The sequence below is a fragment of the Tupaia chinensis genome, unplaced genomic scaffold (genome assembly GCF_000334495.1).
Source record: "Tupaia chinensis unplaced genomic scaffold, TupChi_1.0 Scaffold143830_1, whole genome shotgun sequence".
NCBI lineage: Eukaryota > Metazoa > Chordata > Mammalia > Scandentia > Tupaiidae > Tupaia > Tupaia belangeri.
This window is the reverse complement of record NW_006203680.1, coordinates 230,847-244,231: the sequence shown is the minus strand read 5'-3', so window position 1 is coordinate 244,231 and position 13,385 is coordinate 230,847. Positions and strand designations below refer to the sequence as shown.

Here is a 13,385-nt window from a genome sequence, read left to right as displayed (position 1 = left end):
TGTTCTGTTTCACAACCGCATGTTCCCAATAGGGGAAAAAAAAAAAAAAAAAAAAACTCATGCCAGGCATGTGTGCCTAAGATCCTAGGAGGAGAGTGGAGGAGAAGGGATTGTGACATGGCCATCCCCACAGGGGATGATTTTGATTTCTTGCTTTCTGTCTCTCTGCCTCTCAGGCAAGCACATGTGCCCTATAGGAAAAATTCTCTCTCTCTAAAAAAAAATAATTAACTCCATTTGTTATTATTTTTTAAAATTTAACCGGGTGTGGGTGTGGAGGTGGGGTGAGAAAACAATCTGCTAGGTCCAGGACTTGAACCTCAGTCTGCCATGTGGGAATCTAGTACCTTTAACCACCACACCATCTGCCACACCATCTTGCCAAGCCCCAAGATACATTATTTATTCTTCTTACCAGCCCTGAAAGAGGAGCACAGCCAAAAGAACACAGGGACTAAGATATGACAGAATTGGGGTTCAAACCCAAGTCTCTTTACTTTTTCATTTTGTTTTGTTTTTGGTTTTAGTCTTTGCTGCAGGATGTGTGCACTCTCCAGAAAGAGACAGATAGACAGAGAGAAAATGAGAAAACTTCTACCAGGGGGAATGACCACACTGCAATGTTTCCTCCTCCATTCTCCTCTTGGTATGTTGGGCATGCACACATATGTGTAGTGGGACCTGACTCCCTTCAGGGAGCCTTAACTGCCAGTAGTGTTTTCTTTCTTTTCTTCTTCTTTTTTTTTTTTTAAGAGAGATTTTTTGCCATTGGGTGTGTGAACTCACTGGAGAGAAAGTGAGAAATCACCCCCCAGGGAGGATGGCCACATACAGTCCCTTCTCCTCTTGGGATTTTGGACACATACGCACATACTTCCAGCTTGAGTTTTAAGCCTCCAGGTTTGGGACTTGAACCACGGTCTACTATGTGGAATCCAGCACCTTAACCACTATACCATCTGTGCCCTCTCCCTGTGTCATTTTCAAGCCACCGAGTCTGGGATAAAAACTGAGCAGCTGGCCATGTGGGACCCAGCCATCTTTAACCTCCTTGCCACCTGCGGGCCCAAACCCAAGTCTTTCTGACCCAAGTCCAGTGATTACCAGGACCCATTTATTGGGGAGAGATGCTGATCGGTCCTGGACTAGGCCAGACCAGAAGCGATAGGCAGGCACAGCCCAGCCTGGCTCCCTCCCAGGTTCCAGCTGAAGTGTTGATAAAGTGGATGTCTTTCCATTTGGCAGTAGCCGTCCCTCAACCCCTTGTTGCCCTGGGACTGAGGCTGTTGATGTGTTCTGGCAGATGGGCATGGCATGAGGGCGGGCTCCTAGAGCAGTCGTACTGGCGTCCTTGCATCCCCCAGAGAGTCACTGTACCAAATTGGCATCTAGGAGTGCCAAGATGATGGGCTGTTTCCTCAGCCTCCTCGCACTTATAGGCTGGGTCTTCCTGTCTGATTCAAGGGCAGGTAGGTGGTGCCAGAGCATCTGAACTGGGCACCTCGGGCCTCCTGCCTCCTGGCCGAATGTGGCTTGGCTTGTCCTTGAGTCACTGGCATCTGCTAGGTGTCTGACGTGGCACGGGAGAGGTTTCTCTGTGTGGGCGGTAGGCTCTCTCTGGGAGTGACAAGGCTTATTCTCTTTGGAAGGAGAAGAATGATTGGTTGATGGCACTCTGTCAGAACGCTGTCCCCATTGTGTAGCCCCAGCCACCCTGCTGACCTAGAACCACTGGCCATGCCACTCTGCAGGGCCTGACCCGGGCAACTGTGCCCATTTGTTCTCTCTGGCTCTCATATCCCGCCCCCTCTGAGACCTCTATTTCTGGACTTGCGATCAAATTAACAACTCTCACTTCCAGTCGTATCCTCAGCCTCACACAAGGCCCACTCAGAAAGGGGTGACTGCTCATGCCACTGGGGCCTACACATAGAAGATTACTGACTGGGAGCTGGCAGGTGGCATGGCAGTTAAGGTTGCTAGACTCCCACATGGCCGACCGCAGTTTGAGTGCCAGACCTGGTGGCTTTTTCGCTACCCCCCCATCTGTCCCTCTCTGGTCAAATTAAAATAAATAAATAAAGTTAAATAATTCTCCTTTTTTATATAAAGAATTATTTGTTTTATTTCATTTGTTATTGCTGTTTTTTATTTATTTTTATTTATTTTTATTTTTTTTTTTTTAGTTTGACCAGAGAGAAAGGGAAAGTGAGAAACCAAACTGCCAGGTCTGGGACTCGAACCATGGTCGGCCATGTGGGAATCCAGCGCCTTTAACCACCACGCCACATGCCAGCCCCAAATAATTAATAAAAAAAGAAAGAAAAGAAAAGAAAATTGCTGACTAGGGCTAGCCCTTGCAGTGTGGCCCCAAGTCCAAGTATCTTTCTGTTGAGGTCTAAGTGAAGGCAGCCAGGTCCCACCCAGTGTTTTGAAAAACATACATCTTTCCTTCTCTCTGGTGCACACAAACCCTCTGGCATCAAAAAAGAAAGAGAGCCAACAGGTGGAGTAGCAGTTAAGGCGCTGGATCCCACATGGCCAAGTCCACAGTTTGAGTCCCGGATCTTTGACTTGAAAATCATGCTGGGTATGTGTGCGTGCCCAAAATCCCAAGAGGATAACCAAAGAGAAGGGATTGTGGCAAGCCCATCCCCCTGGAGGGTGATCTCTCACTTCCCCTCTGTCCGTCTCCTGCGAGCATATTCCTCCTGTGGCAAAAAAAGAAAGGAACAAAGGGAGGCAGGAAGATGCTGACTTTGACTTCAGTGCAGGAGTGCAGAAGAGGTATTGTGTTTTGAAGGAGAGGATATTGGAATTAGAGGGGAGGCTTGCTCCGATATAGCTACTGGATTCCCTTAATGGGAAGGGGGACTTAGAGCCATAGATTCTTCTAAAGAGGCCAGGAATGTTTGTATTCCCTGCCCTGTTTCATTAGGTGTATAGAAGTGTTCCAAAACCTGAAACAACTATATATGGATTTCAAACTTTTTTACACCAAAATAAACTCATACTTTTAATTCCATCTTTCTATGAACTTTTTGAAATCTCCTTGGGTATAAGGCACACACCATACACACACACACACACACACACACACATGTGTGTGCACGCACGCCCTTAATGTGTCTGGAAAAGATATTGGCCATGAGGGGTGGTTAAGGTAGCTGAATCCCACATGGCTAAGTTTGTGGTTCGGGTCCCAAACCTGGTGGCTTGAAAATCATGCCAGGGGCGTGTCCATGTATGCACAAATCCTGAGAGAATAGAGAAGGGATTGCAACATGCCCATCTCCCAAGAGGGTGATTTCTCAGTGTCTCTCTCTGGCAAGGGCACGTGCCCTATGGCCAAAACCTAAAAAAAAAATTGGCCATGAGAGGATAGCTTCAATTGAAGATACATCACAGCCCTATGATTTAATTTTCTGAAAAGCTTTGAACTTGATGACATTTGGAGGAGCAAGAGGCAGGAAGCTGCTGATTATTCCAGACGCTCAGTAGCTGCTTCTATAGCCACAGAGGACTATATTAGTGTTCTATTGGTGCTACAACAACAGTAATTACTTGAATAATCATTTTCCAGTTCTGGAGAACAGAAGTTCTAAAATCAAGGTGTCAGCAGGGCAATGTTCTTTCTGTAGACTCTAGGGGAGGAATCCGTTTCCTGCCTTTTCTAGCTTCTAGAAGCTGCCTGCATCCCTTGTCTGGTGGCCCCTTCCTCCTCCTTTAAAACCAGCATCTCCCATTTCACGAGGACCCTGTTGTTACATCTAGATAATCCAGGATAGCCTTTCCTTTTCAAGAGTTTTAACTTAATCACTTTTGAAGAACCTTTTTACCATGGAAGGTAACTTCGGCACATGTTCTGGTGATTAGGCCATGAACAACTGGAGGGGGTGCCTATTTAGGCTACCACAGGTACTGTACATTTTCTTCCTTTGAGCAAGTCTATTGGCTTGGAAAAAGTCATGACTGGTTTTCACATAGAAAAACACAGAGCGGGACCAGCAGTTGGCATAATGGCTATGTTGTTGGACTCCCATGTAGTCAACCACGGTTTGAGTGCTGGACCCGGTGGCTTAAACTCACACCAGGCGTGTGTATGTGCGGGTCCAAGATCCTGAGAGGAGAATGGAAAAGAAGGGATTGTGGTGTGGCCATTCCCCCGGTGGGTGATTTCTCGCTTTCTGTCTCTCTGTCTTTCTCTGTAAGCTCATTGCCACTATAGCAAAACCCTCTCAAAAAAAAAAAAAAAAAAAAAACAGAGCAGTATGTCGTGACTTTTCCAACGACCCAATGTATACGTTGATAGACATTTAGGAACTGAAGAAAAAAAAAAAACAACACCCAAAAAAGCAGGAAGACTTCTCTTTTCCAGCCAAAACAAGATGATGGTAAATTCTGAATTGACTTTAAATAAATTTTTATGTTTTCCATTAAGCTCTTCACTGTATAAATTTAAAGTCCATATTTATAGCCAGAGTTTAAAATCGAACAACTATTCTAATCTTGGCAAAATAATGTTATAGTTTGTTTTTAAAGTATACAAAATATTTAATTTTTTATTTTAGGTCTTTGAAAGTTTAAACATCTGCTGTTTTGATCATGGTTATTGAACTCTCATACACTGAGACAGAAATACCTCCCAGATATCCTTGAGTCACCAACTAAGTGGGAAGCCCTTCTTCCTGGTGCTTTTACTAGCTTTGATAAATAAAATGGCTAGATTATCATTAGGTCTTGTAGACTATCTTCTTCAGCATGAGCAAGTGAAAAAAGAAAACTTTGGGGCTAGTGGTGGTTAAGGCACTGGACTCCCACATGGCTGACAATGGTTTGAGTCTTGAACCTGGTGCCTTGCTTTCTTGCTTTCCCTCTCTCACACATGGGCACATGTACCCTATAGCAAATTAAAAAAATAATAATAATGGTAGATAAAGTAAAAATAAACAATTCTTTAAAAAAGAAAACTTTCCAATGTATTTCTTAGATCTTCTGGACTGTAAACTCTGCACAAAAGATCTGCGACACAGAATCATCTTTGTGTGAGAAAGAAGTGGGCTGGTGATAGCAGATAAATATATAAAGATGTATGTGTGTATATATTTACATACATATACAAGGGTCTTTAAAAAGTTAGTGGGAGGGGGCCAGCAGGTGGCGTAGTGGTTGGAGGCGCTGGACTCCCACATGGTCGACCATGGTTCAAGTCCTGGACCAGGTGGCTTGCTTTTTCGTTTTCCCTCTCTCTTTTTCTCTTTCTTACTCTCTCACTCTGTGGTCAAATTAAAAACAAAGTTAAATAGAATAATTTTTTAAAGAATTATTTTATTTAACTTTATTTATTCATTTTCTTATTTTTTAATTTGATGAGAGAGAGAGAAAGTGAGAAAGCAAGCCCCCAGATCCAAGACTCGAACCATGGTTGGCCATGTGGGAGTGTCCAGCACTTTAACAACCATGCCACCTTTGGTCTCAATAAAAAAATTAAAAAAAAAAAAATACAAACCGAAAGACTTAAAACAAATTAAGAAAAAAAATTCATGGGAAATGCATATTATGAAAAACTTTGCACCAAAATAAACTTATACTTTAATCCCAATTTTTCATGAACTTTTAGAAATATCCTCTATATCTACATATCCAAAATAAACACATCCATGTACATATTTGACAACTATTTATTATTTTTTAAAGAATCATTTAATTTTCTTTTCTCTCTTTCCTTTCTTTTTTCTTTTTTTTTCTTGGAGAGGTTTTGCTATAGGGTGCATGTGCTTGCCAGAGAGACAGAGACAGAAAGCAAGAAATCACCCCCCCGGGGGATGGCCATGCAGCAAGCCCTTCTCCTCTATTTTCCTCTCGGGATCCTGGACACGCACACACAAAAGCCACCATGTCCAGGACCTGAACCATAATCAACTACATAGGAGTCCAGCAACATAGTCATTACGCCAACTGCTGGTCCCAACCTTTTTTTTTTTTTTTTAATTGGGCAAGAGGGAGAGAACAAACCACCAGGTCTGGGACTCGAACCATGGTTGGCCATGTGGGAGTTCAGCAGTTTAACCACCATGCCACCTGCCAGGCCCATATTTAACAACTTTATTGAGATAAAATGTACATATCATAACATTTACCCACTTAAAGTATATAATTCAGTGATATATAGCATATTTAGAGTAGTGTAACTATCCTTGAGAAAGAAATACACTAGGTGTGTGAAAAGCACAATCGCACATATTCATGCTTGCCCAAAAGATCATAAGAGAAAGGATGGAGAAGGGATTGCAGCATGGTCACCCCCTTGGTAGAGGTGCTTTCTCACTTTCTCTGTCTCTCCAGCCATGCTCTGTAGCAAAAGCTATAGTCCTTTCTCCATCCATTCTCCTAGGATCTTTTGGGCAAGCACGCATGTGTGCTCCTGGTGTATTTCTCATTCTGCCTGGTTTGGTACCTGAACCACACAGTCAGCCATGTGATAACTGCCACTGGTTGGCCCCTGTAACCTAATTTGTTATTTAAATTTATTTATTTTTATTTTTATTTTTTTTAGGTTTTTGCCCACCCAATCCCTTCTCATTCATTCTCCATTCAGGATTTTGGGCATACATGCCCAGTATGATTTTCAGGCCACTGTGTCCAGGACTTGAGCTGCCATCAGCCATGTGGGAATCTTAACCACAATGCCACTTGCTAGCCTCAATATTGAAATTTTTTTTCTTTTTCTTTTTTTTTTGGTTATATAACTTTATTTGGAAACTAGCAGTTAGTTCTCAGGTATATAGGTCATAGTGTAGAGCTTGTTGGGTGAATCTTCATCCTCGTTTCGTTTTTTGGACAACCGCACACGGATTTGATATGGGTCGTTCCTTATTCCTTTGGCCCAGACAGCTTTGTTGAGCCTGGTATCAATGCGCACATTTGGTGTCCCCATCTCCTTCATGGCAAATTTTCGGATGTCTTTGAGTGCCCGAGGGGCACGTTTCTTGAAGCCTGCGCCATGGATGTGCTTGTGAATGTTGATGGTGTATTCGCAGGTCACTGCTCATTGATGGAATGGCCCTTCCTCTCACCACCCTTTGCGGGAGCCATTCTACCCAGCTTAAGTTGGAAAGCTTGAAATTTTTTTTCTTAGAGAGAGAGATTTTTGCTATAGGGAGCATGTGCTCGCTGGCAAGACAGAGACAGAGCAACAGAAAGCAAGAAATCACCCCTTATAGGAATGGCCACACTGCAGTTCCTCCTCCATTCTCCTCTCAGGATCTTAGGCACGTGACAGGAGTGAGTTTGAAGCCACCAGATCTGGGACTCAGGCTGTGGTCGACTATGTGAGAGTCCAGAGTAACCATATGCCATCTACTGGTCCTTTAAAATGCCATTTATAATAGCATAAAAAATGAAATTTTGGGATTGGCAGGTGGCTGCTGGACTCCCACATGGCCAACCACGGTTCGAGTGTTGGATCTGACAGCTTGTTATCTCACTTTCTCTCTCTCTCTCGTTTTCTTGTCAAACTTAAAAATGATAATAAAAGATAAAATAAAATAAATATTTTTTAAAAACAAAATTCTTAGAGATAAATTTGTTAGAACATTACTGGGAGAAATTAAAGAAAAATAATTCAATGTGTCATGTTCATTAATTTGAATAATCAGTATTGTTAAACCATCTTTTCTTGCCAAATTGATCTGTAGATTCAACATAATCTCAGTTAAAATCCCAGCAGGCATTTGAAGGACACTTAGGAAAATGAAAAGATGAGGGGGCCAGCTGATGGCGTAAATGGCTCCCACATAGCCGACCGTGGTTTCAGTTCCAGACCTGGATGCTTGAAACTCATGGCAGGCACATGTGCATGTGTGCCCAAAGTCCCAAGAGGAGAATGGAGGAGAAGGGATTGTGGCATGGCTACCCTCCCTGGAGAATGATATCTTGCTTTCTGTCTCTCTGTCTCTGTCTCTCTGGCAAGCACATGTGCCCTATAGCAAAAGTCTCTCTTTAAAAAAAAAAGTGAAAAGATGAATCAGGAGAAAATATTTACAAAACATATTAAAGGACTTATATCCAAAATACATCTAAAATCCTTATAGCTCAGTAAGAAAAATAACCCAATAAAAATGGGTTCAAAGAGGGGCCAGGAGGTGGTGTGGTAGTTAAGGCATTGGACTTTTGCATGACCAACAAAGATTGGAGTGCTGGACCTAGTGGCTTGAAAATTGCCCCAGGTATGTTTGTGTGCATACCCAAGGTAAGATCCCAAGAGGAAAGTGGAGGAGAAGGGATTATGGCATGGCCATCCCCTATAGGGGGCGATTTTTCACTTTTCCTCTCTTTGTCTCTCTCTCCAGCAAGTGCATATGTCCTATGGCAGAAACCTTAAAAAGGGAGGAGGGCTTAAAGATTTAAATAGGCAGTTTAACAGTTTTCTAACAAACAGTTGGCAAAAATAAGTATGTGAAAAGATGCTCGATATCATTGGTCATTGGGGAAATGCAGATTAAAACTACAGTGATTTATTTTATTTTATTTTTAATTTTTTTTTTTTTTCTAAAGGGCACTTGCACTTGCCAGAAAGACAGAAAGAGACAGAGAGATGGAAATCATCCCCCCGGGGCGGGGGCGGCCACACCACAATCCCTTCTCCTCCATTCTCCTCTTGGGATCTTGGGCATGCATGCATATGTGCCTGGCGTGTGTTTAAGCCACTGGGTCTGGGACTCTAACCATGGTCGACTGCATGGGAGTCCAGCAATGTAACCATTACACCATCCACTGGTCCCAGAACTACAGTGGTATTAAAATCACTGCGTAACTACTTAAATGAGTAAAAGAAAAAATAGCGGAAGTAGATTAGACTTCCAAGTGCTAATGAGGGTGTGGAACTCTTCCGTTGCTAGTGGGGATACAAAGTAGCACAGCCACTTTAGAAAGCAATCTGGCAGTTTCTTAACAAGTTAAACATACATTTGTTTTAAAAAAAAAAAATACATTTGTTTTGTGACCCAGCTAAATACCACTTGTAAGTATTTACCCAAGATAAATGAAAACATATGTCTGTGCAAAAATCTCTATGCACATATTGTTGGCTTTATTCATAATAGCTAATGATTGGAAACAGCTCACATGTTATCAGCTGGTGAGTGCATAGACAAATTGTGTTATCAGTAGAATGGAGTACCACTTCCAGTTAAAAGGGACAAAATAGTGGTACTTCCAGAAACAAGGATGAGTCTCATAAACATTATGCCAAGTTCAAGAAGCCAGATGCAAGACACTCTGTATTATGTGAGTCCATTTATGTGACATTCTGGAAAAATCTAAACCACAGGAAGAAATCAAATCAGTGTTGTCAGAGACAGGGTGGGAGGTGGTGCTGGAGTAGATTGACTGCAAAGAGGGCATGAGGGAACTTTTATGGTGTAAATTGAGTTAAATAATTTTTTAAAAAACATTTAGAATTATATATAAATTACGCCTCTGGGACCAGCAGATGGCATAACAATTACATTACTGGACTCACACATAGTTGACTGTGATTCAAGTCTTGGACCTGGCAGCTTGAAACTCACACCAGGCACGTTGTGTGTGTGCCCAAGATTCCGAGAGGCAAATAGAGAAGAGATGGTATCGAGGCCATCCCTCCTCCAGGGTGATTTCTTGCTTTCTGTCTCTCTATCTCATGGTGATTGCATGTGCCCTATGGCAAAAATTTCTCTTAAAAAAAAAAAGTCTTAATTTAAAAATCACTTTAGGGACCAGCAGATGGTGTAATGGCTACATCACTGGACTCTCATGTAGCCAACTGCAGTTCGAGTCCCAGACCTGATAGCTTAACCTCACGCTGGGTGTGTGGGCCTGTGTGCCCAAGATCCCGGGAGGAGAATGGAGGAGAAAGGATTATGGCGTGGTCATCCCCCCTGGGGGGGGTAATTTCTCGCTTTCTGTCTCTCTGTCTTTCTGGCAAGCACACGTGCCCTATAGCAAAAACGTCTAAAAAAAATCATTTTAATAACCTACCGCTATACGTTACCAAGGTTAGTTTCAGCTCCCCTCTTTCAGAAGCCTTCCCCTGACTGCCTCCTCATTGTACTGCTTCTGGCAAGTCCTTTCTAGGTCACTGAGTTTTGGTTCCTGTTAACCACAGCTTAGTATTATTCTCAGTGAGGCTGCCTCAGTGCCATAGGGGTGGTAACTTGCCAGACTTACTTCCAGACTGTGCATCTGGCGTAGCCAGCTCTGTGAAAGGCCAAGTGTGCTGACTGGAGTAGGCTCTGGCTGGGGAGAGGGCCTGAGACCTGGGGAGACTGCTGTGACTGTCTTGTTACTCTCTCAAGTACCTGTACTCAAGCTATTGCTGCTGTGTTTCCCCACAGGTTGGGACAAACATTCTTATGGTTACCATGGTGATGATGGGCTTTCCTTCTGCTCCTCGGGGACTGGCCAGCCCTATGGTCCTACGTTCACCACAGGAGATGTGATTGGCTGCTGTGTCAACCTCATTAATGGTACCTGTTTCTACACCAAGAATGGCCACAGCCTTGGTAAGTACACGGGGGACCTTGTAGGATCTGCCCTGTGGTACTACTTTGGTTGGTGACAAGCTCAAGGGTAGGCCTTGAAGTCAAAACATAGAGCCTTTGCTGAGCTCTAGGGAACTGCAGCTGTTTCCCCAGAAATGCACTGGAGCCTGTCAGATTATGCAGGGTAGCAGGGGCACTCCCTTTGTTAATCTGTCCATTCAGCAACATTCTGGTCTTGAGCCTGGCCTATATGACACTTGTCGCAGCAGAGTTTGGATGAGAAGTTTGAGGGGCTGAAGTACACAGTTGACAGTGATGCTATTTGCATTCCTGTGGCTTGGCCCAGATTTCAACTTGCCCTTCAGAAGGTCAAGGTGCTAGGTGCTAGTTGTTATGGAGCAACAGTGAGGGCTGCATGAGTACAGGCGGTAAAAAGATAGGCCAGAGTCAAATGGGGCCAGGTCTCCTCTGGTCTGTTCATGCTTAACAGGCAGGAACCTGGGAGAGTTAAGTTGAAAAAGGCCTCTTTGGGGGCTAGCAGGTGACATAGTGGTTAAGGTGCTGGACTGTCACACGGCTGAACACAGTTCATGTCCCGGACCCAGAAACTTTAAACTCATACTGGGTGCATGTATGTGCATGCCCAAAATTCCAGGAGGAGAATGGAGGAGAAGGGGTTGCAATGTGGCCATCCCCCCAGGGGGTGATTTCTCACTTTCTCCCTCACTGTCTCTCTGTGTCTCTCCGGTGCATACACACGCCCTGTAGCAACAACCACTCAGTGGGTGCATGCCTCTTTGATGACACCACTAAGGGTGGGGTGGAGGAAAGGCCAGGAGAAGAGGCAGGTAGCTCAAGGTATGGCAGTGGTAATGGGTGTAGGAAGGAGGAAACAGGCTTAGTGACATATGGGGTACACTTGCAAGAAGGACAGGCGAGAAGTGGCTGAGTTAGTGGTGCTGTCAGCCAGGTTGAGGAACCCAGGAGGAAGCAGCAGAGTGTGGTGGGAGTGTTTAGGCTCTCATGGGGGAACAATCCTGTACATGTGTAGACATTTAGGATCAGAACTTGAAAGAGGGAGGGACTTGGGGCTATTCTGGTGCCTTGCCCTAGTAGGTGCTGACTGGTATTTGACCACACTGGGTCTGAGGTGGTTCCTAATTACTTGGCTTTGCAAAGGTCTTGAGTTCTCCTAGAATAGTAGAGTAAGGAGAAGGAGGACTGGCAGAACCCAGCCAGCCAGACTACCACGAGACCTATGAGGAAAGGGAGTTGGGCATTTTATTTGGACTGCACCAACCCCTGGGGCAAGGGGCAGTAAAAATGTGGCTGCTACTCCCCATGGCCCCTCTGGGGCTTCTCTCCAGATGAGCTGAGACAGAATCAGGGAACCTGAGTGGGACTTGGTTTTGCTGGTGGTTGAGACTGAGTGACCAGAAGCCAGCATTTCTCAACAGGGCAGTTGGACACCACAGCTCAGAGCAGGCAGAAGAGTGTGAGGAGCTGGGCGGCTGAGAGCATAGCAGATGCTGCAGAGTTGACGCAGGAGCATGTCCAGAGCTTCCCTCCTCTGAAATTGATGGCCACCCACCATTGCTGGTGTCTAGCTGGGGGGGAACTAGTCTCCAAATGACTCTTCGCCCCAACTCTGCCCTGTGGCTCCAACTGTTTGCTGGCCCTGGGTGTTTCTGCTCTCAGAGCCCCAGGAACCAGCTATGGGCTCTCACCCTATACCCAAGCCCTCCTTCATCTGCTTCTCCGCAGCTAGGCACAGTCTTACTTTTGAATACCTCCTGCCTCGTATGCCTCCTGCTTGTCCACATCTTGCTCAGGGCATGACACCTGCTATAGGTGCAGGGTTTGGGGGGTACTGTGTTATTGCCTGTGCACCATGACCACCAGAGGGCCATGAGCTCCTTGTCAGTCAGGATTCAGGTTCCACAGGGAGCTGGTAGCCACACATGTCTTACAGATAAAGCTCAGTTAGTAGTACGTTGCCTATTTTTTCAGCCTGGTAAGATCTTCTGTGGTCTTGTTTGTTCTATCTTAAGTAGCTGATAACCTTTCCAAAATTGGGTTAACCTAAATTTTGATAAACATGTTTGTGTGAGTTTTTATGACTATACCAATAAAAATACTGGGTCACCGGAAAAGTCATAACATATTTTACTGTTTTTCTATGCAAAAATGTGTCATGACTTTCTCTACAACCCAAGTACAAGACTGAGATTTGAGCCCTTGAGCATGTAGCTGTTTGTTCAGACATTTAAGAATCACTTAATGTATTGGCCTGCAACACAGTTCCCACTGTGTCCACAAGGATATTATTGAGACCTTACTCAAAATGGATATGGCCTACATTTTCTAGATCACGAAATTTAACGAAAAGGCAGTCAAGTTGGGGTGGCAGACTACTTGGTGAATCTTCTTATGGCCCTGTGTCCTTCTTACAAGCCGTCTCATCGTAATGTGCTTTAGAACCCTAACCCTGCCCCCTCAGGATGTTGTTTCTGCCTCTGGCCTCCTTGTTCCTTCCCTCTGTTGCAGCGCTCACCCCATGTGCCATTGGTCAGTTATCTGTGTTACTACTAGCCACTTGCTCTCTCTTCTGCTGGTGTTCGAAGTACTTTGAGGACCTGGTTTATAGTTGTTCCTCCTAGTACCTGCTACAGGTCCTGGCTCCTGGGTGGGCTCAGAAGACACTTGGTGGTGGAATGAAGGAATGAGTGAACAGAGACATCTCCACAAATGGTTCTTGTGTGTGCAGTGTCGTTTGCACACAGCTCTGTGCTATCTCACAGGGTCTTTTTTTTTTTTTTTTTTTTTTTTTTGGGGTTTTTTACTGTAAGGCGCGTGCGCTCG

At 44.4% G+C, this 13,385-nt stretch overlaps 1 protein-coding gene across 1 annotated transcript in view; it reads left to right on the top strand.

The window, feature by feature from the left end:
- RANBP10 (RAN binding protein 10) overlaps positions 1 to 13,385 on the top strand; it is a gene marked incomplete at its 5' end in the record, with an annotated part of 46,385 nt that overhangs the window by 18,724 nt on the left and 14,276 nt on the right. The window contains 1 exon segment of the mRNA XM_006172121.3: positions 10,377 to 10,544. Coding sequence (XP_006172183.2) covers positions 10,377 to 10,544 — 168 coding nt within the window.